The 24,385-nt window shown below is 40.8% G+C and overlaps 1 protein-coding gene across 11 annotated transcripts in view; it reads right to left on the reverse strand.

The window, feature by feature from the left end:
• The window catches only part of rimbp2a (RIMS binding protein 2a), a 73,685-nt gene that overhangs the window by 16,081 nt on the left and 33,219 nt on the right, over window positions 1-24,385 (reverse strand). For 8 of the 11 annotated variants that reach the window (XM_055019182.1, XM_055019183.1, XM_055019191.1 and 5 more), the window contains 11 exons: window positions 19,188-19,277; window positions 17,122-17,244; window positions 11,271-11,375; window positions 10,056-10,106; window positions 7,440-7,463; window positions 6,695-6,893; window positions 4,734-4,891; window positions 4,568-4,647; window positions 3,812-3,921; window positions 1,367-2,185; window positions 1,081-1,104 (listed from right to left, as the gene is read on the reverse strand). In XM_055019182.1, the coding sequence (XP_054875157.1) occupies window positions 1,081-1,104; window positions 1,367-2,185; window positions 3,812-3,921; window positions 4,568-4,647; window positions 4,734-4,891; window positions 6,695-6,893; window positions 7,440-7,463; window positions 10,056-10,106; window positions 11,271-11,375; window positions 17,122-17,244; window positions 19,188-19,277 (1,783 nt within the window). The remainder of the gene's footprint in view (window positions 1-1,080; window positions 1,105-1,366; window positions 2,186-3,811; window positions 3,922-4,567; window positions 4,648-4,733; window positions 4,892-6,694; window positions 6,894-7,439; window positions 7,464-10,055; window positions 10,107-11,270; window positions 11,376-17,121; window positions 17,245-19,187; window positions 19,278-24,385) is intronic. The other 3 variants (XM_055019185.1, XM_055019186.1, XM_055019189.1) reach the window with 3 other exon arrangements.

Consider the following 24,385-nt stretch of genomic DNA (forward strand, 5'->3'; position numbering starts at 1 on the left):
GCACAAATGGGTACACACACAACCATGCACAGAAATGCTCAGATACAAAGGAGGGAAGTGAGGAGGTGGGAGGAAACAACAAACTGAAGTCATTTATTATTTCCCTTGCATTTCTAGATTCATAAAAAAAATAAAATAAAAAATTACATAAGAGCGTATTTATACTTTGTAGAGATTCACAGTTCATGCCGAGTCTTGATAGTGTGACATTGCTGGTGGGAGACTTTCACAAGTGCTGTGGTTAAAATGTGTTATTTAATTATATGACAAGATATTAAGGCACTACATTTCTGAATAATATCAAAATAGGCTGTGGAATAAAATACATAATGTAGTAGTAGTAGTTTCATGCATTCCTCTGGTCGACTATTATATGATAACCTCACACTGCACTTTATTAAAGATGAAAGAATATGAAAGAAAAATAGAACAACGTCAGCTCTGGGGACGCCTGAGATAAACCCTGTCGTCTCCGCATGCAGGACACAATCCAGAGAGACCAACTACAGCTCATTTTTCATCTTCCACTTTCCTGGATCTCTGGATAAAACATGCACAACTGCATTCGAGCAGAAGCAAATGCACACTGATACAAAATGGTAATTTCAGTGAGCAGTGGAGGAGCACTGCTTTATATAGAACTGGTTTTTCCAGGCTAGGCTATAGGCTGAGGAAATGACTCATCAGAGTAATAACTGATCATATCTTATGATGCTCGGCTGTTCTCTAATTAGTGACGTGCTCTGTGCGGCAAATTTGGGCAAAATTGCATCTATATTTGGTTTCAAACAAGAATCTGTGTTTAAATTTGAAGAGACAAGTGAATGAAAGCTTTATTTGTAGGAAAATGTTTTTTTCAATCTCAGAACCATAACAACATGCTATTTTGCCCACATCCCTTAAGTGATTGCTCATACTTAATTACATGTTGTAATCATTCTCAGTTTCATGACTACAACCCTCTTCTGAAGGTATCATAGCACTAACGTCATCTCTACCCAGTGGCATTCAATAAAAAAAAGATGATTTAGTGCTAAAACATATGAGAAACCCAGCCCAGCACTGATGTTTCATTCTGACCTGTTCTGCAAAATGGTGTTGGACCTAGACAAAATACAATACACAACAATTGCATGGTAAGGAATGGTCACACTGTACTCTACAGCACAGTACAAGATCCTAATATTTTATATCACAAGATTAGAGTTAAGGCAAATTGCAATCAAAAGAGAAGTAGCAATCTGTAAACTCTGTCTGCTGTACAAACCAGCAAAGAGCTCAAACATGCAACAGCAAACGTCAGTTGTGGAACTGTGTATGTATAATTGATATTGTATCTCTATGTATAGAAATGAGCCTTTCTGACCTGCTGCCTGAGTGCAGAACTCCACACCGGCTTCCTTCCTCTCTCTTTGCTCCAGCGGTAGTTGCCATGGCACCTGGTGAGGCTGTGCCACCACCGTCACTTTGTACACTGTCAGGGGCTTCAGGTTCAGGAAGCGGAGTCTATACCTTCCTGGCTTTAAAACTGCGTGCTCTACGCCATCTAAGAACACAGTGTGACCGTAGTTACTGTTGCTAGGCAACCAAGAGAGCTCGGCAGTGTCACGCTGGATGTCATCCACCCGCAGACCGCAGGGTGCCACCACCACGTTGGCTCCCACCAGCAAGGTGCAGCGCAGCTCGTCTGACAGGCCTCGGTCGGTGACGCTCTGCACCGATACGCGGTGAACGCAGCCGTCCAGGTCCAGCTTCTCCAGCAAACACTTGGTCCTGCCACTGTACGGTAAACTGGCACGAAGCTCCCCATCCACCAACACGTTGTAGCCAGAGATGTTCCCCCAGCCCAAAGGCACTATCGGAGGCTCCCAGGCCACAATGACGCTCCGTGCCAGCTGCTTGATCAAGGTGATCTTTCGAGGGTAAGGCACAACATCTTCAGCTAGGTCCTCGGGATCCAAGGGCCCCCCTGTCCCATTGCTACAGGGAACCAAGGCATTAGCTGAGCCCAGGAGGCCATCCTGGGAGGCACCTCCATCCACTGCCATCAAGGCCAGGGGAGCATGGTCCAGTGGGCCCAGGTCTTCTCCTCCGTCCCCAGCCTGAATCGCTGGTTTCTCCTTGTCCTGGACAAACTCCACAAAATTGGAGGGAACAAGTCCTCTTTGGCCATCCAGCAGCTCCCCTGTGATGCACAAAAAAATAGAGATACAGACATAGAAAATAACTTTGTGCCTCCTTATTCACGTCCATATTGATGGACAAACAGCCTAACGCTGGCGAATTCAAAATACTGCAACATCCCTCTGTGATGTCTTGTGCAAATGTTAAAATTAGGCTTCTCTAATGGCTCCTTACACAACAAAGACAAAAGGAAAGCAATAACTTGAGCACACAAAATCATCAGTGAGTGCTTGCAGGGTGGGAATGAGTCACCGAGTGAGAGGTGGAAGATATGTAAACATACAGAATGTACTATTCCCTAAGATGTAAGTTTTACCGTGGCTGCTCTGATGCTATCTTTAATACTCCTCCAGTAAACACTCAGTTGAGAAAACACTCCTTTTTCAACATTTTGAAGAACTTGAACTTTAGTTCACTGCTTTTGAACATTTCTAGGAACAGCCCAGAGCATGTAGATGCTGCGGTCAATGCAGGAAATAAAAACAGCTTAGATTCGCAGTGTAGTTTTTCTCCCAAAGGCAAGAAGTTTGTCTTGAACAAAGCCCTCTATCATCTTGTCCTTCAATCCCTTTTTCCACAGAGGCCTGACAGACCTTAAGACCATCTGTGTGTGCGCATGTGTACATGAGTGTGTGTATGTCTGATGTTTGTGTGTGCTGATGATTAAGCTGAGCCCTGCTGGATTAGTCATCAAACTAAAAGGGACCAAGGTCCCATCTTGACAACAGCTTGGTCTGAGGCCCGAGTCTCCCTCCTGTGTGGTAAATACAAGGCTCCTCCACAATGCCATGCAATCTGACCGCCCACAGCTAATGAATCACGGCAGCTAAGCACTACGGTGTCTATGACAGGCTGTGCTGGCTGCAGGATTGCTTGCTGGGGGGATTAGGATTGCCTCTGATGGAGAAGCCTTCATAATTCTAAAGAGATTAGAAAGAGAATCAATCCAATCACCAGTTATGAAAAAGTAAACTTTTCTTGGTGACACCCTGCGCTGACAAAGAGGAGGTCAGAGGATGAAAATAGCCAGCAGGCATGTGATGGACATATTGAGGGTGACAAATGATGCAAACTGTCACCCTAACAGGAGCTATTTCTGTAGCTGTGTTTACACTGATGAATCAGCTCTTTTGCATTAAGCTTTAATTGTGCTGCGTTGTCATGTCTTGCACATGCAGTGCAAAGTTGACAAGATATAATGTAAAGTGACACGAAAGTGTACAAAATGCATCAGAGACATGACATTGTACGCAGACAACAACTATGCATGTATAATACAGTACAACGTACATTATATATGTAAGGAAGCTCCACAGACATGACCACAGATGCTGTGGGAGGTTAGATACCAGAGATAATACTGTAAATAGAATGACTTCAAAGATGGATAGGTATGACCTCATGCACACGTCTTGGCATCATTCTAATCTAATTTTGAGACAAAAAAATAATAATATACATCGTTGTTTTGACTGTCAAATATTTTACACAGCAGACAAATATCACAGATTTAAAAACACAGGAAACCACTCTCCTACAGAGACCTTCATACTTCATTTAATTTTAACTGATGCTGACATCTTTCTGCACTACACAGCCTTCTGTGTTGTCTCATTTTACTTCTCACCTTCATAGAAACCATCATCATCCATGTTTCCATACACATATAGATACTTTCCAGCCACGAGGGGCAGTTCTGCTTCAGGATGCTCATTTGGTCCATCGTAAGGGTTGTAACTGGAAGGAGGAAATACAACAGTTTTGTTTCATCATCATCTTTTTTTAATCGTGAAAGAGCATGCTCATAGACTTAAAGACTATACAAGATAAGATAAGATTTTAATAATCCCAGTGAGGAAGTTTGAAGTGTTTACAGCAGCAAAGAAATGTCATACAATAATAAAAAGAAATCAAAAATATGCATAAGGACCTGTTATGGAAATAACAGTACTGCAAATGTCAGAGGTATTGCACAATTTTTTTCATGAGGAGAAGTAGTGAGGGAAGTGTCAATATTGCACAGATTGTCATAGAGTAGAAAGTAGATAAATACTGATATAGCATACGTTGCAGTACATGTAGAAAAGTAGATATTGCACCGTGTTTTTAAAAGTACAAAATATTACTTCTACACAGAATGTGTCTGTATGTTTAGCAACGAATTCAACATGAGAATTGGGGGCAGTGGTGGTGTAATGGTTACGTTTCTGGACTACTGATCCGAAGGTCAGAGGTTCAAGCCCCGATGTGGCCACTGTTGGGCCCTTGAGCAAGGCCTATAACCCTTCCTGCTCCAGGGGTGCTGTACTGTGGCTGACCTGATATGCGAAAATCAGAATTTCCCCTCGTGGGATTAATAAGGGATAATAATAATGAAAATCACCTGTAACGGGCAGTGCAAAGGCGGACCTGGCCTGTGTAGCGAGGTTTGGACCTGGGTGATGGGCTGGCCTCATCCTCCATCTGTAGAAGAATGAGAGGATTAAAGTTCACATCCACTATTTATAAATTATATTTAAAGTAGTCTGCAGAAAGGCTTGGAGACCCACCTCTGATGGGGTAAGCTGTCGAGGGCAGCTGGGGTGGTCCGTTGTCACGGTGCTGGATTTGACAGGCAGCTGTTCTGATGGTTCTCTGTCTCCAGTCTGCAGTGTGCAGGGCAAGAACTGGGAGATCAGTAGCGGCGTGTCTGCCGAGCTCTCATCACCTGGGAGACATTGATTTCCATAGCAAATAAAGAGCAACTGTCATTCCATCTGCACCCATTTGCCTCCCATTGCACCGCTATTGATCTCTTGTTGAGGTGATGCTACAGCTTACACCCTTCATGGCAAAAGGCTATTCCCCCCCTCATCAGCCCTTCTCATCTGCAGGACGTATGTCTTTAAATAACACCCCTCAGGAAGAAAATCACACACATATAAAAAATGCAGGAAATACAAAATAAAAAACTGCAGTCTAAGAATGCAAACAGTTGAATTCCTTGAGGAAATTAAAATAAGTCAACAACATGGATCCACTGCGTCACTGGGTTCTCGCAGCTTGCAAGTGAGAATATTATGCATTAGCACAAAAGCACCAGCGACTTCTTTTTCCACTGAGGAAGAAGATAAAACAGGATTTCCAGCACTTCAAAGACCTTTGGTCGGTGCCAGACTGTATAAATCTACATCGTTGATATGGCTGTATCTGCTGGCTCTGCAGGTTGCACTAGGTGTTGTTAGAATACTAATGTATTAAATCACATTCATGTCATACATCAGGCATGTGATCAATTAGGATGGATATTGATCATGAATAAGCACTATGGTCATTAATGGGGTCCACCTCTAGTCGGCAGTGAGCTGATCCAGCTGTTATGTGAGCTGTCTGGGGATTAGCTCACTCTGACTCTCATTTCATCTGATCATAATGTAATCTGGGAAAATGCTTTTGCTGGGGGAGTCTGGAGTGCATGCATGTTTTAGAATGGGTGGACCCACTGATGGTTAATTATTTAACTGGAACAGTCCAATATTCACTATTAAGTAAACAGATAAAATCATTAATAGACTGTCACTGCAAGTACTAACAGCACTCCTGTTAACACTAATAATTCATAATGAAAATTAATCATCGAGTAATTGTAGACATATTGGAGTGTTTATAGGATTCACAGAACACACACATCTAAGTTTGGACACATTTTCCCATTCATTTGAATGAGAAAGTGTTGAAACGTTTGACTGGTAGTGCATATGCCTTGGATATAGTTGAATATGGATAAATTAATTCAGATGTATACATGTGTAAAAAAATTCAAATAAGTACATCAGCGGTGCGGTGAGACTTCTGACTCGGGACAGACCAATTATCATGGCCGATATTTGCCATTTTTCTGAATATCAGAATTTTTTAAAGGCTGATTATTGATAAATTAAATGCACTATAGTACTTCAGGTCTGCTTCAGCTTCCTCTCTCTGGCTGTCATCACTCTGCGGTCACAGAAATGTCTCTCAAGCAGCAAAAACTGAACCAGAAACACAATCTGTTGCCACAAACCAGGAAATCAGTTCCTCTCACAGTGGCTAAGGTTAAGCTAACGGCTAGTGGCTAAGTTAGGAGGCAGCTACAGATGAACCTGAGACAGAATCTGGAAAACAATAATTAATAATACTTTAGGATCTGGACCTCAGTGGACAATGAAAGTGAAAGAATGGTGAAAGATTAAGTAAACAGAGAAGAAAAGCAGGAGATAGACTGATTAATCTCAGTCGATACCACATAAATGGGAGGAGAGCATCCTTATTTAATCATTCCTATTTCTATTTTACCTATCCAGTTATAGTCACCCTTATTAATGAAGAAGACTAATTATGAGTGACAGACTTCCTTTCTATCACATGCAGTAAAAACATTTAATGGATATCTGTTCCATATATCGGTTATCGGCCTTTCTTGATTTCCAATAATCAGCATCAGTATGAGCCCTAAAATAAAACAATGGGCTCATCCCTGCTTCTGACCCACCTGTCTGTGGCTGGACTTCAAATCCAACAATGACTTGTGCAACTTTCTTCTCCGGTGAATGCGGGATCTGGGAGGCGGGATCAATCTGAAGGATATCCACAGGTTCCGACTTCAAACGGAAATTCAGAAGCTCTTTGGACAGCTGGTGGAAATGTTCACTGTGTGACCTGCATTTCTGCTCCAGGTCACAAACCTTGACCTTTGACAAATAAGAGGAAAGAGAGCATTAAGAAGTTTGATCATGATCAAGAGGAAGAGAGTGAAATGAAAGAAAAGCCCAGGAGGTGAAGAGTGAAAATTCATCGCATGTAATTGTATAGATACAGGCCCTCTAAAGAGTAGTCGTTCTATCTATTAATGCTGATCGAACACGGACCTAATTAGAAAAGGATCCCTAAAGAGCCATTTCCAAGCCGTAGCAGTATGTTATAGTGAAACCTCTAGCAGTCTAATCAAAGCACATAGAAGTGTAGAGTCATCTGCTGATACATAACACTGCTAAATTCTGATAAAAAAAAAAGCCTGAGCGCTGCTCTGCGTTAAGCCAACATATCATAGACATCCCATCAGTGGACGTCAAGGGAGATCTAAGAGGCGTCCAGTGAGATTAGTGGTACTCATTTGAATTAAGGGTTCATGTATGGATTCTCATTGTTGCACAAAATGCTGACTTTGAGAGCAGTTTGAGGAAAATTCATAGAGTAAAGGAAGGTAGAGGAAACGAATCAGAGAGGAAAATAAATACCTGAAACATTCTGTCCTTATCGTTCTGTTCAGACAAAAAGCGTGCAGTCGGAAAAAGTAAAGGAAGAAGACAAACTTTAGGAAATCATAGAACACAAATGAGGAAACAAGCAATAAAGAATCTCAACAGAAGATAAAAAAAAACAAAGGGAAGAAACAAAAGTTATGTTTGCCAAAGTAAAAATAACTGAGGATAAAAAACATATTGAGAATTATCTGTTTGTTTGCTCATAGTGACAGAGCAGCTTCAGTGTTCTTCCTCTGGAAATGTGTGTTTACCTGAGAAACAGGTCTGTGAAAGAGACTCTGAACTGATTCAATGGATTTCTAAGAAGAACTCCTTGACAGCGGAGTTTCCAAACTGTTTGCCTGAGCCAAACTACAGCTGCTTGCTCAGTAAAATCATATTAAAGTGCTCCCGATGGATAATAACATGACCTCACTTGAACTACACTCAAAGGAGTCCACAAGCTATTGTCATGAAGAAAGGATTTAGAAGAGGAATGAGTGCATGAGCCAGTGACAAGCATCTTAAAAGACCGCGATGAAGCACAGCAGGTTGGCCATTTGATCACAGGGAACGAAGGTCAGACCGTGTGCAGCTTTAATGACGTGCAAGTCTGCAAATGTGAAAAAGAAAAGTTTGGAGTAATATTTTTGAAACCAGAGCACTGAAAAGCTTAAGTAGGGCGATGGAAGAGGCAGGAGTGTAATGCTAAGCTACTGTTTGACTACTCTGATGTATGACTCACATACTGGTGTGGGGTTTTCAGAAACCTACACCATATTACAGCATCTGCTCAGAAGTATTTCTGGACAGGAAAAGGCCAATTCTGTATACAGAATTCAAATTTTAAATCTCTACCACATCATCCGTTTCAATGCAGAACTCATCAAATAGCACCCCGATAATGTTCCTGTGCACTGGAATTCAGAACAAATTCAGTTTCTTTATTAAAATCCAAACGAAAATTGAATTGTTTCCAACTCTAGGCTTGGTTTGAACCTAAACACTGTTTCTCCACCCAGGCAGCTGTTTTTAATCATCAAATTTAAAGCCAAGCTTTGTATAAATAAGCCGGTTTGTGCTCAAAATAAGCACATTTAGCAACCATGCAGTAAGTGAATTTCACTTGATAAGCTGTCTTTAAATAGGTCAGGCTGTCTAACCGTCATTATAGCCCATAAGATCTTGGAAAAAGATCAGAAAGACTCATTTTAAACAATCTAGTTAAGCCTAAACAATGTAAAAGAAGCCTGTAGATAGACATGTCCCTATTTTCTAGTTTAAAATGACTCAAATGAAGACAAAAGGCAAGGGACGTTTACTAGAACGAAGTCAAAGGATCTTCACTTGGTTAGGTCTGCAGATTGTGCTCATTTGACATCTCTAACAGTCTCTCGTTAGTTAGAATATTTCACACTTTCATCATCCTTATTGGTAAATGCTGTTTACTGACTTCAAGGAATTCACAGTGCAGCTCCAGCCAGTTTCAGCCTCAGCAGAGGTGCAATCAGCTGTGGTTATTGAAAACTGTGTGGGTGTGGAAAATGCAGTTTGACTAATAACTATTGTTTTAGTCCTGCTTGCAGCTTGGCTCCAGAGATGGCAGTGCAGGTTGGTGCATTGCTCCAGTCCAGACTAAAACGTCTCAACAAATATTGATTTCTCTGCATTTCTAAACAACATTTATGATAACCAGATGATAAAGTCTATTGACTTTAGCGATTCTTTGATCTTTCTTATAACACCAGCCGTCTTTGTTCAATATTTCAGTTTAAATATCTGCAGAAGTGATGACACACCTCAGTTTTATTAATGGATGCTGTTGAGCAAATGGTAACATGCCTAAACATGAACACAGCGAGCATAATCCTCAAGAAACACCAGCATGCCGATGGTAGCGTTTAGCTTAAATCACTGTGTGTCTATAACTACAGACTCACAAAGCCACTTGTACAGATGGGTCAATATATAATTGCGGGACTTTTTCAGGCCTAAAATCAACATGACCGCCTGCAACCAAACACCACATGGCATTTTTACAGGAAGATTCTTCTAAATATTATATATACAATTGAGTAAAATAAAAATTGAAAGTGGGCTGCACAGTGGCATAGTGGTTATCACTTTCACCATGCAGCTAGAAGTTTGCATCCCAGCTTTCCTGGGATCTTTCTGCATGGAGTTTGCATGTTCTCCCTGTGCAGCGTGGGTTTTCTCCGGGTTCTCCGGCTTCCTCCCACAGTCCAAAAATATGCTGAAGTTAATTGAATTATTCTAAATTGCCCCTAGGTGTAAATGCGAGTGTGATTGTTCGTCTATGCCCTGCGACAGACTGGCGACCTGTCCAGGGTGTCCCCTATTTCAGCATGTGATATATCACCTTTCAACTTCACAAATATCGTCATAAATGTCAGTTTTACCAATTTCACGCTACACAAATTTCAGGCAAATCAGAGATGACTGAACAGAAACAAAAGTGATGAAACAAACCCTCATTCAACATGAAAAATTCCCCTTTTAACTTATCTGCTTAAAACAGAAATCTATATTATTTTTACATGTTGTGTCAGTGAGGTGAAGCTGGGTAAATGTCTGTTTGTCTTACTGTACCTCTAACAGGTGTACTGCTTCCTCATGCTCTTGGTCAATTTGAACCCAAGCCTGCAGAGAAACACACAGAGACACAGGGTGACAGCTGACACTGTGATCGCAGTGCATGAGGTGGAATAGACAGCACACAGCTGACATACTGTCAACGCAATCCCCTGGCAGAGGCTCACTGGTTCATCACAGCTCTGGTACTCCTGATGGCACAGCTCCAATGAACAGAAACTGATTTATTTTAGGGTGTTTAAGTGTCCGAGTGGTGGCTGTTAAAGGAAGTGAAAGCACAGCCTTCAACATTAAAAACACCTCTCCGTGTGATCATACAAATCAATTAGGCTCTGTTTGGTCATTTTGACTGTTAATGACTTTCTTTTGATTAAAAAAAAAAAAAAAAAAAAAAACGGGACTGGAATGTAACAGTTTTCTGAAGAAGGAGCTCCTTATTCACCTGTTTTATGAAAATATCAAAGCCTGAGGCCAATCCAGGGAATATTTTTGATATTATTAGAGCAATCAATCATTAGAAGAAGCTTTTATTTTGATAGTATAAATAATATATCCTGTCGCTGGACAAACATACAGCAAATATTGGAATTTTCTTAAAGTTAAAAATAAAGGTAGGCTCAATAAATGTGTCAGTATTGACCATCAAGGTGATTTAGCAGCAAAAACTTTTCATTTTAAATATACAAGCCACAGTTATGGTGCAGGCTTAGTAAAAATACAGTTTCTAATTGAACATCTCAGACTTCCAGACGGACACAGCAGTGTCAAAAGCACTTCCATGTATCCCCTTGTGATATCTGAAGGGTTATTCAACTACTCTCTGAGCAAGAACACATACATCACATCTTAGAATGTACCAACACCTCCAAAAAAAAGCATTATCTGCACGCCGAGGGATGTTCACAAGGTGTATAAATTTATCAACAACTAGAAAGGCAACACTTTTAGCAGAGAGCTCTTCATCACACGATCAAAGGCGCTGCAGCTGAATCTGCAATTCTAATAGAAATCTGCTGATTTCTGTACAGGTTTCTGAGCTCTTTGTGTTTCCTGATACAGTAGCAGCGATTCTGTGACAGTGATTCAGCATTAACCGGCCACTGATACATCAGTAACTGAACAAGCAGCTGTGGGCATGAAGTCAATATGTGAAAAGCATGAAATATTACGACTGAAATAATCAATTTTTGTTCTTTATGCATATGCTCATACCTTTTGCAGTTGATTGATCTCCTTCTGCTTAGTGTGAAGGGCCACCAAGGCTTGCTCATGCTCTGTCTGCAACTGCTGCTTCAGCTCTACAGCCCCATGCATATGCTGAGAAACAAACAGTGGGAGGGAAAGGAAGTATGAGGGATGTTATTTAGAGAGGATTTTTGAAGATATCCCAGAAGAATAACCCAACCACACTTTTTTTTTTTGTTGTTTTTTTTACTGACGGTGACAGATAGCCAGACCTTGCGACTCTAAAAAAATATCCGAAAACTGCTGCTGCTGGCAGGAAAAGATGGACATGTTCTGCAGTGAGCGAGAGCTTTTGAGGAAACGGGGGAAAAAAATCTTGCAAAAGCTTGGATGCATCGGCTTTAATATGATAAATCCTAGCAATCAAAGCAAAGTATCACTTAAGCCTCACAGATTAAACCAAGCAAATAAACTGAAAGGTTGCAAGGAGTTAGATGAGGATATTGATACCACTGAATACAATGAAACATCAAGAAGCCATTTAATTCAGATTAGAAACTGGAAGGAAAGCAGCTATGACTTCTCTCTGTCTGACAGTGTCTGAATCTGAATACCAGCAACGCTTGATCTCAGTAATTAACACATTACATTTTGCTTAAGGTCAAATATGACACTCTCATACTCGGTGTCATTGCAGAAGTACGGTGAGTAAACATACAATATATAAAAAAATGGGCTTTTTTCCATGTAATTTGCCATATATATACATATATCTATCTATCACATCTGACTCTGTATCAAAGCTTTCACACATGGTCACCCACACCGAGCCCAAATCTGGCCCAGATTAGCCAAGTCAGTCAAGATTGAGACTAATTAGCGCTCTGAAAGTTACTTCGCTTTAGTATTCATTTGTCAAACTTACTCATGTCTGGGAATCCACAAAAACACCAGTTTTAAAGAAGGAGATGCCATTATATATCTTCCAACCTGCAAAATGTTTCTTACTAGTCCACTCTAGTCTAACTTCTTCTAGTCAACTAACCAACTCTAAAAAGACTTTATATGACTTGAGATGGAAACACCTGAAAAAATGCAGCATCAGGAAGTCATTTAGTTCAGATTAGAAACTGGAAGGAAAGCAGCTATGACTTGTCTCTGTCTGAATCTGAATACCAGCAATGCTTGAGCTCAGTATAATTAACATGCTACATTTTGCTTAAGGTCAAATATGACACTCTCATACTCGGTGTCACTGCAGAAAAACATACAATATATAAAAATATTGGCATTTTATCATGCAATTTGCCATACACACACACACACACACACATATATATATACACATATATGTACGCATATATCTATCACATCTGACTCTGAATTGCCTCAGCCAAAGCCTTCACACAAGATCACCCACACCGATCCCAAATCTATCCCAAATTAGCCAAGTCATGACTACACAGTCTCTATATCCACCAAGGCATGTCCGGCGGCCACATCGTGCAGAAACAGAGTTAAGGCCATAAGATGTTTCTGTGAGTTCAAGAAGAAAAGACAGCTTAGAAAGCTATGACATTCATATTTTTCCCCCTGTGTTCTCTCTCCCTTGGAAAAAAAAAAACAGAAAAGCTTCTTTACCTCCTGGAGTAGCTTTGAGGTGTCCTGAGCAGGCAGTCGCTGCTTTGCATAATCAGAGAGAAGCTCTAAGCTGCAGAGGACCGGGGTGGCTGAGAGGCTGTCACTTTAGCCTCAGTGAAAGCCACTTTTTTTAACCCTTGCATATGCAGACAGAAACCCAGGATCACACCTATGTATTCAACACCCTGTGATGTTGTGATGAAACAGAAACAGCAGAGGAGCTTCACTGGAGCAGGTTCATGTCATGTACTTTGTTCACTGATACAGTTACCAACAGCTGCCTGCCAGCCTTTAGTTTCACAGAAGCCTCAGTGCAAGTAGAGATGTAATGTGAATTGTTTTGTGGCTCCTGTCAAGTCAAAGATTACTCTGAGTAAAGCTATTATCAAGATCTCTGATTTTATTGACTAAAGATCTTATTTAGTTGCCTCTGCAGATGTAAGTAACTGAATTTCTTACTGTACACGTAAGCTTTTAGAATATTGTCTCACTTCTGTCTCCAGCGTGTTCTTTCTACCAATTAGAATCCTGCATCTATGATTGTTGATAGATTTGTCAGCCCAATAGATGAAAAGATGTCTACTACTATTTGCATTTCAATCAGGAAGTGTAGAGGCTTTCTGGGATGCTATGAACCAGCTGTTGTTGCCAACTGTAAAAGATGATACATCTCCAGTGAATTGATCTTTTGCAAAGTTTCCTGCACAGATGAAAACCTGCAAAGGTTAGATTTAAGTTGCAAAAGTAAGATCTTAACCCAGGTCATTGGTAGCTATGGGCAGGGTTGGATTTCTAACAAAGGAAACATGCCTCTTCCTCACCAAATCAAAAAAATGTAAAACAAATACTCAGCTAATGGAACAACTGCACAGAAAACACCAATGTGATTGGATGGGCAGGTTGTAGACCACTTCCAGAGCTGCAGGTCTTTTGAAGCCACAAAGCAAGCACAAACTACTGAAAAATCTTCTCTAACTTGTGCATGGATTGAGTTAAAGCTACTTCACTTTAGTATTCATTTGCCAAACTTATTTCCCACAAAAACACCAGTTGTAAAGAAGGAGATGCCATTATATAGCCTCCAATCTGCAAAATGTTGCTTACTAATCCACTTTTCTAAACTTCTTCATCATTTCTATCAATGCACCTCAATATAGCACATTAGAAACAACTGTAAAAAGACTTTATATGACTTGAGATGGAAAGCACACATCTGATGCCTGACACCTGAAAAAAAATGCATCTGACTTGTAATCTGTGTATGAAATCTCATGGCTTTACTTGAAACTCTTGTCAAGAACGTAAGAAAGTTTCAGACTTGATGTAAGTTAGCCAAAAACTAAGAAAGAATTTTCTGTTTCCGTTCTGATTAAGAATTATGCTACATGTGCACTTTCCAACTCCACTGAAGAGCCTCAGGAAATACAAGGTCTTCCAAAACTACAGAAATTGGGGCAAGCAGCCAAACAGTGGAGGAATGTCACGAAAGACAATGTTCCTGCTGCGGAAGCAAACATTTACTGCAAGGAGTGAGACTGGTTGATGCCAGACTTATTCACAGATGAGACACTTATGTATGACAAATTAGCGTGTAGCTCTGATCAACATTATCATGCTGAAGATGGTTTCGTTCCCCTGAAATCAACTAAAAGCTAGACTGAGGCCAGCTGGACCAGACTGTCAGCTTTCAGTGTACAGTAAGCAAAGCAATCAAAGACTTGGGAACAGATCTGTACAATCTCTACTGGCCTCTGTTGAAACCGAATCAAGCTTTATTTGAAAGAGTAAATGTTTGTTACTACTAGAGATTATTGCCGAAATAGCCACCAATTTGTGCAAAGCTGATCTCCATGCAGTGACCTTTGACTACACGGGCACCTTTTGTGTTCATTTCAATCAGATTCAACGATAAGCAGGTAAAATTAGAGTTCAAGTCTACCAGAATTTGCCACTGATGTCAGAATAACAGAAAAATATATAAAGCTCTCCTTTAAAAACAGCTTTACTCGTCATTTTATCTTACATATCGCCCTTTACGCCCTCTGTACCAACTGGTTTGACATGAAACCTTTTTGTTACCACACTATATAACTTTAAAAACAAGATTGACAGTGAGGAATCTCATTAGTTTTTGACTGAAGTATCCTTTTAAAAAAATCAAGGGGGTCTTTTTCCTGTTTTTTCCTGTTGTGCTTCTATCATCTCTGCTTTCTCCACCCACATCGCCCCGTGTAATTTTCTCTAAATAGTCTCTTTGTCTCCATAATCAATGCACAATGAGAAAGTGACAAACCTCTCTTTGCTGTATTGGGGAGCAGGTCAGTTTTTTTCTCATATGGGTACATTTCTCTCTCAAATATCCTGACAAACAGACAATCGATAGGAGATGCGGGGAGGCGAGGATTTGTAATGAGATTGCTTCTCGCGGCGCAGTGAGACTGTGTCTGATTACTATTGGCAGACCAGAACAGGATGAAAAAAGAGCCTCTCCATGAAACCAGTGACACTTCACCTCATGTGTTGCATCAGTTTCCTTCTACAGTTTTCTTAGAAAACACATGGGGAGAGGGAATCTTTCCAGAAGAGAAAATTGGGGCCTGAAAAATCTCCAAATATGATGAATGGTGTGAGCCAAACAGGATGTGAATGAGGGATGTATCAACAGTGAAAACATGAACGCTGGAGAAATCTAGTGAGATATACAGTATGTCAGTAAAAAAAATGGACAGATAGCCTCGGTGCTGATGATAGGGAGGGAAAGAATGGTTTAGACTTCCGAAGTTTTCTCCTCAGCAGTACAAAATGAGCAGGGCTTACCATACAGACACATTGTTCAGTGGTCTGTTGAACTAAATTTAGACTTAAGCTCATGCGTGTAATCTAATCCACAACTGGAGATGCTTAAATCTAATTTTTGTGGGCAGAACAAAAAAAGGAAATGTATATCAAAAATGACACTCTGAAATCCTTGGTTTCTACAGGTCTATTATTTGGAGAAGCTCAGCACCGAGGCCCTTTTCGGAGATTTCCCACTGCACTCCAAATTGCTGTCTGACATTATTAAGTTATCTGGAGCTGTTTTACTCCACAGTCTTTGCTACAACTTAAACTTCCACAGCACTGCAGCAGAGATGACTCAGGAGAAAGACTCAGTGTTGTCAGAATTTGTCACCATTTCAGACAAATTACCAGAAAAGTCATCATCAAGGGTCTTACTAAGGTGATGAGCCACCACATGCTGGCTTCTGATTCTTCCCTCTAAAGGGACGAGAGGGCCATGCCAGCAAAACACCCCCCAAAGCATAACACCTCACCGCAGAGGTCAAACATTCAGGTCTGTGTCATTCTCTTATTGTACGCCTCACATGCACTCACCCACTTGTTAAGAATGTGGTGACTCATCTCACCATATCCTTGTTTTTCCACATCTCTACAGACCAGCATCTGTCATTTTTGCACCGCTGAACTCTCAAATGTGCATTCATCTGTTGTAATGAGGGATTTATGCACTGCAACCGTAAAATAATACCCCCCGACTGCTGACACAGTCTGTTGGGGAATCTCTGGACTTGTTGGGTTTCTCTCTGTAATAGAATCTTGTAAGGTCTTCTTCTTACTATGTGAAGTGACCTGAGATGACTTATGTTGGATAAGTATAGCCGAGTGTAACTGAATTGAATTGATCACATTTTGCAATAACATCCTCAGTTACTTGTAGAACAGTTGCATTTTTGTTTTTCTTTACACATCACACTAATGCAAAACGTCAAGGCTTAGCTGTCAACCTAAATTTCTGACCATATATTTGGCTGGTTTCCCACAGATTCAAATCCAGATGTCACGTCAGTCATTGTTCCCACTGAAACACTAGCCAATTCAGCTGTTTTAGAAACTGAAGCTCCTGCCATCTGTACCCCAACAGTGAACACCCTTTTCAGTCACTTAAATATTTTCCTTTTGCCATCTTAAAACTAAATCATAATCAGCTGTCTTTCCTGCTCTGCATTTTCATACATGTACAGATCATAATTTGATGTTTACTGTTTAATTGTACCATGCAGTGCACATGTGTGGAAGCATCTGCATTTATAGTACAAAAAACAAGAGTTATACTGGAAATACAAAGGAAAGGAACCAGACTAACTGGGTCCTCTCTGAATTTAAAGAAGGACTGAGGTGGTATTTGTATTAAGGGGTACATGGGATGAAAGCAAACATGCATCCAGAGCTGTCTCACCTTTAGAACCTGTTCCAGGTTATCCACTTTGCCCTGGAGTTGGCTCCTCTCCTGCTGGGCCACGTCTCTCTCCTGGCTCACTACAGCAAAGGTTTGTCTCAGCTGGTCATAGTCAGATCGCACCTGCAAGTTGAATCCAGACACAAGAATAATGTTACGAGAATTCTATATTATCATGGATATAATGAAGACACAGAAAAGAAAAAGTCACTGGGAAAAAAAAGTGTGGAAAAAGTGAAGAAAGACACTTTGATTTCCTCTTTGTTTTACTTGAAGAGTTTGGAAATAAGGCCATTATTCTGTTTTCTAAAGAGGAAAACAAGCATGCATTTTTTATGAGGTTTGCTCTTGCAGCAGACCTACTTTCTACATTTATGAATAGAGGCTGTCTCTTTTTTTGGCTGTAGGGTTGATTGAGAGTTCACAATTTGAAGAGAAATTAATCAGCACATTTCCATTTAGCCTTGATGAGATGGAGCTGCTGACTTGAGCGTTCTGCCTCTCATTTCTTCATCAGTCAGAAGCCTTGAGCTAAGCTGGTTCTTCTAAAGGTGGCCTCACAGGACTGAGCTGAACCATCCCTCAGCCGCACAGCCATCATCTCATTAATTAACAAAACAGATGAGCGCACAATAGATAAGCTCGCGCTCTCAAAGTGCAAAAAACGGGTCCGCTGCAAAGGAAATGGGATCATTTATTTTGTGTGATTTCTGGCTGAATCTAGACTCTGAAGTGTTAGTACCATTCAAACTAGCATGTGGAACAAGCAGTGTCACAATCATTATTCATTTTTACGAGCCATCTATAGTAATAACACCACATTTTATTTAGAAAACTAGTTATCCAGATACTCTGGGTGCTTTATGTGATAAATTAAATGAGGTATATGAAGAAAACGCTCATCTAGTGATATAATATCAAGCATTAAAAGGTGGTCAGATAATAAAACCATGTGTTAGTATCAGTTTATCCTTCAAAGATAAATATAACTTACCAACATTTATATTTAATGAGTTTAAACTGTGTTTTGGTAATATTTCAAATATTTCTTTCACTAAAAATTAACACCCCATACTATTATTCACCACTGGAAAATAGTTACATGGGTGGACACAGTGACATTAACACAGCAAACCCTGTGAGAAACGTAAAATAAATACAATGTTTAAGAGGTTTATGGTGTTAATTTTCTTTTGAAACCATCATAAAATGCAGTTTTATTGGTTAATTCTCTTGACCACTAACAAAAGTGCACCAAAGCCAACGCCATTTATCTTCTGATTACTTTCTCTAATTACATCACCACTGTCTTGTTTCCCTTCCTTTGATTTCTCACTCTCAGTTTCTTTCATTCGCCGTCTATGCACAGTCCAGTACATTTTTGCCAGTATCTTTGCCATGATTGCCCTCACAAGCCCCTCATTTATACTCTAGACCAATCAAGACTGGACATACTTTTTGCCCCACTTTCTTTTCATCTCCTTGACCACCTTGTCAGTGCACAGATGGCATCGGGTTTTTTTTGTTTTTTCTATTTTTTTGCGGCACTTTGGAGGAAAGAAAGCTCAGAGCAGAGTCCCTGGACACGTGTCAAATCTGCCCCCTCTGTGAAAGTCACTATTAGCGCCAGAGCAGCTAATCGCCTACCATCACAGACGGTCACTGTCTCTCCTTCTGGGTCTGTGCACGCGTTTATGTATTCATGTATGCATGTGTGAAGTCTGAAAATTGGGTGAGATGCAGCAGTAAAGACACAATAGTAAGAACAGAAACACAGTAGTGATGTATGCATGTGTGTGCAGATGTGATGTAGAATATAAACATAGTGTATATAAGGATGATACACAGCTTCAGGTGTATTGATCTGTGGAGACGGATCATGCTCCAACGTATGACCGAGCCATTTATAAGACATTCTGTGTGTCATATGTAGCTCCTGCATGACTGATACTACAAACTAAAATAGATTTTACCGTTGACCATCGCCTGACCAACCATTGATCATGATTGTTTGTGTGTGTGTCCATGCAACACATGTTTGTACGCTGCGTGTGCGAACGTCTCACCTGGTCATACTTGGATGCCTTCAGGTGGTGGTTGATGAGCTCATGGTTCAGACGGTTTTTCTCCTGCAAGGCAGCATGGAGCTTTGCTTTCTGGGGAAAAGAGAAAGAAACAAAAGAAAAAGGACAAGTTTAGTGTCTTTTTTTACATTATTTTCCTCATTGCACAGACTTTTATATCTGGCTGCATCACGTATGCAAGCCACACAGCGCAACTCCATCTTAAAACTATTATATAAGTGACAGATGAAAGACTCAGGTTAATGCCGATCCCTCCCTCCGTCTGTATCCATGTGTGTGTGGATAGGCTTTTTCTCCGAGATGCTGTCTGAAGGACAAAACCCACAGCTGCATACTGTCACCCTCCATTTGGTATGTGGCATTAAGAATGAAAGGGGGGAAAGAACTGAAAAAGACAAGAGGGGAGGGAACAGGAAGCAAGAGATGGAGACAGAAACTGATGGAAGAAAGCTGGAGTGGTAAAAAAGAGCAACAGTGGGCGAGAGAAAAAAACGGTCTGAGGTAGAAATAGAAACAAATTGAGGAGTACGGGTGCATAATGTCAGTGAAACCTCGCCAGCTCAAGATGAGATTAAGTTGCAGAGCATGTAAAGGGATTGAAAGGAGCCGTGCACTTCCGTCTGCTCACTCCTCAGTCCACATCCACATTCAGAAGTTGTCATGCCGCTGGTGCTGCAGGTACTCAAGCATTACATAATTACGCCAGACTCAAAGTAGGCCAACTCTCTCCTCCTATCACAGCTCTGAGCATTCAACAATGATTGCACTGCGACTGCTCGTATTCTGGCACATAATACCACTTCATGCTGGCGCGCTGAGCTCACGCCGGCAATTGTCATTCTCAGCATACTGATATTAAAATACGGGTAAGAATAGCTGTCAGGCCTTTCTGCTAATCAGCTTTGTCTTTAAAGAAAAGCAGGAAGTCGATGAACAGGTTTCATTTTCCAGGTAAGTCTGGTAGAATATGCCAGCAGGATTTTGGTTGAAGGTATCTTATTGATCTGGAAATATTGGCTCCAAATAGAAATTACAGATTTATTATCAACAAATGAACTAGATTACTGTTAAATATGGGCTGAATTTTTTTTAAACACGTTAAAATGCAGATTTTCCTGAGACTAAAACACAATCTGACTTGCAAAAAAGCTGCAGTCTGCAAACAGTTACAATGCTTGGATACACTACAGTGTATATTAAAGCAAATATGCCCTCATGATCTTGACTTTTATGTGCTTAAGTCAAAAAAAATCCATGCTTTGTGTGTCATCTTCTGCACAAGAAAAGATTGTGCAGCTCAGAGGTTTATGATCAAATTTATCAGAACAAATCAAGGATCGCAATAAAACCAGGGCCAAGAGAAGAAGAAAAGGAAAACAGGCAGAATGAGAGTCCAGCCAGATTCATTCATCTCTTTGTGCGCAGCCACAGAGACAGTCAGGGACGTCAGAGAAAGACACAATCAAAGCAAGACATAGATCGAGAACAGACAAGGACAGGAAGAGACTAGTGAGTGAGTTGGCTTGCTGTTTTTTATTGTGTAACTCTGTCAGCACATCACATCAGCGCTCAGTTTCCCGTCTACAGATCTGCACCTCGCTACAGTAGCAGCCACAAATAATATTATTGGTTTGAATGTTAATTAAGGAGCACATCATGAGGTGTCGGCTGCAGCTGTTTTCCTCACTGACACCCCAGGATAAAGACTTATAGCAGAAGAGGCAAAGTTGGAAGGATGGAAGGGATGTGAGGATAATTGGAAAGGGCGAAAATTGACAGACAGCTTCGTCCCAGTTCAGCTGAAGCCCTGCAGCCTCGGTCGAACTCTAAACTTTCCTCTGCTCAACCTGCCTCCCTGAGAAAGTCGAGAGTTCAGCGGAGGCAGTCTGAGTATGAAAACAAAAGGAAGAGAGAATGACCTTTAAAGGGCTTCCTTTTTCTGGGCCTCAGGAATGATGTCTGCTTCTCCAATTCCTCCCACTTCCAGTGAATCACACATTCACAGCTCGGTTTAACACTCTGTAACATCTTGTAAACACAGTGCAATCCTGTGAAGCCGAGGGACACACACTTCTCCGTGCCAATTTAAACCTTCAATATGCACAAATAAACGGAGGAATCTGGTTTGGAGATGAAAAGGATATGCTAATGGGGCTCTTCTCTTAAGGACAAACAACACAGCAGGGATTTAACAGCACTCTGCGGACATCTGTTTGAGCGAAGGTGTGGCGTACGTGTGTTCATGTGCCAATCTTTGTAAATTTCAGATCCAAATGTGCGTGCAGAGATAGTGGACAGGCCGGGGGGGGGGACCTCAACACCATTAATAACTAATTCACTCTGACAACTTCTTTCTTGTTTCCTCTTCTGTCTTTTCACTCGATTTATGTATTTGCACACACACATACTGATGTTCACACTTTCTCTCCCATGACAACCATCCTTCTTCGCTTCACTGAAATAAATTAACTAGCATCGTTTCTACAGCTGTGAAAACTTCCAAGAGTTAAATAAAGCAAAGAGGAGGAGATGGTTAGCTTAGCTTAGCATAAAGACGGGAAACAGGCAGAAACAGCAAGTTTGGTTCTGTGTGGTTCCTTGTGTTTTTTCCAAAGCAAACTACTATTCTGGGCTGCACAGTGGTGTAGTGGTTAGCACTTTCGCCTTTTAGCTAGAAGATCCCCGGTTTGTGTCCCGGCCTTCCCGGATCTTTCTACATGGAGTTCGCATGTTCTCCCTGTGCATGCGTGGGTTTTCTCTGGACACTCCGGCTTCCTCCCTCAGTCCAAAAATATGCAGAGGTTAACTTATTATTCTAAATTGCCCCTAGGTGTGAAAGTGAGTGTGATTGTTTGTCTCTGTATGTAGCCCTCTGATAGACAGGTGACCTGTCCAGGGTGTCCCCTGCCTTTACTCCAAGTCAGCTGGGAGAGACTCCAGCCCCCCAGCGACCATAATGAGGATTAAGCGGAGTATGGCTCATGTATGGAAACTACTATTCTGACTGGATGTGTTGTTATTATCTTTACATCACATTATTTATTTGGTCTGGCATCAACTGGACTTGACATAAGAACTGGAAAGGTTACAGGTAGCAGAAAAAGCACAGTTACCAATGATTCTGGTTATTATAACATCACGCATCACTGGATCAGCAAGTCTGCGAGCTCCACTCTCCATACCAGGAAGATTTCTAATTCTATGGTGTCTGTATATTAAAATGTTTATTTGTCCTTCTCGGTTCTGTTGAACTCATTATGTGGAGTTCAGCAGAGTGGCAACTGCTTCAAAGTAGCTGAACATGATTTAATTTCACGTACTTAGTTGGATCCACTGACGCGTATTCAAACGGGTTAAATATGAATGGAGGGAATATCTTAAAAGTAATTCCCTGCATTCCTCATAGAGCACATTGTTTATTAAAATGGAAATGTATTTCTGCAGTAAAGGTTTTAAATCCTATGCTGGATTTTACAGTGATTAATTGAATTTGAATTTATTTAAGGCAACCCCAATTCTTTCAAATTCCAAATAAAACACCTGATAATAGGAATTAATTGCAACATTCTAACACTACAAGCCAGCAGAGGATTACATGGACCGGATGTTGGATTTGCTTAATTTAGAAATACATGTCTTGGATCATATTGGTAGTGTTGAATGTTGTGTTTTAATATTTGACACAAGAAGGCAGTTCGGTGATCATGAAGAATTGATGAAGGATGAAATCACGAGTGCAGAGGTTTGTGGGATGGCGACTGTCGACTCTAAATGGGATTCTTGTAGAAAGGGGATTGCTACTGTGTCGCCAGGAGGATTGTCATTAATTAGATGTCACGGAGGAAACATTTTGTTCCACTTAACCGTGGGTGGAAAGACAACTGACAACATCTGCTGTCTTCAGTAAGAGCACCAGAAAAATCACAAACAGAGAACCACCATGAGTCCATTATGGTTCATTAGAAAAAGTGTGACCCCCATGTAGAATATTAAAAATATAAAAATGTAATGAGCAATGCAAAAATTCAATCAGAATATTTCATATGCTGTAAAATATTTTGCTCAGGGTAAACGTTAAATTGGAGTTCATGACTCCAGCTTTAGGGAAGACATCCGGACTGTAGACAAACTTTTGCACTTTAATACAAAGACTGCATTGTCACCCATTTTTCCCTCACAAAAGACATAATCTGCTCTGTATTTTTCTCAGTTCAGGCCGCTTACTTAAACTGATTCTCAAACAAAGCACTTCACGCAGCTGCATCAGATTATTTCAAATCTTGTTTAAACATTGTGATATTATAAACAGATTACTCCCTCCATTAAAATGAGTGGTTTAATAGGACAGCATACAGCTTTGTCTGACAACAGAGTGTATATGTGTGTCAGATATTGTTTTGCACTTGTGGTTAGATATTGGACAAATGCAGTCTGAACCATGACTGTTGTAACATCACTATCAGATGCTGCAAGAAAACTCTGTTCAGCACTGTGTAAGAGCTGGAGCTTTCAGAACCATGGACAGCTCCTCAGCTGAAGTTTAGCTCTATGGAGCAAAGTTTTTCTAAGTGGAGTCTCTCGGCAAGCTTTGTATCCTGTATGTGCATCAACAAGCACATGTGAAGACAAGTGGGCCATGTCAGATATTGTCTTGCCACCAGACTCGACTTCAAACTATGTTGAAAACAAAACAGGATTTAAAATATTTTTTACTTTGTCTTAGTACCTGTAATTGTCTGCTACCAGGCTAGCACAACCCCCCAGCTCAGATTCCTATCCCTACAGGTGCTATAGCTTCTTCAAAGCTGCTCCTGATAGAACCCCAAAGCTACAAGGCTCAACCACCAAACACTTGCTGGTAAGCTGCCCACCTGGTTCAGGCTCCAGAAGGGAGTCCGGGTCTCCTTATTTCGAGCAAGGTTCCCCCATTCCTTGGTTTACGATTCGTTGAGGTCATTGAATTGCACTTATTCTGATCCCTTCCCTTGGACCAATTAATTTGGGAGACCCTACCAGGTGCTATCGGCTTGGACAACATAGCTCTCTAAATCACACAGACACACAAATACCTTCACTAAGATAAAGATTCTTCAGGGAGTAGACCTGGAACTTCCTGAAGGTAACACGTTTTATGTGATCTGGGAACCGCTCAGGATGGATGGATGGATGGATGGATGGAT

Source organism: Amphiprion ocellaris, chromosome 17, assembly GCF_022539595.1.
Source record: "Amphiprion ocellaris isolate individual 3 ecotype Okinawa chromosome 17, ASM2253959v1, whole genome shotgun sequence".
NCBI classification, from domain to species: domain Eukaryota; kingdom Metazoa; phylum Chordata; class Actinopteri; family Pomacentridae; genus Amphiprion; species Amphiprion ocellaris.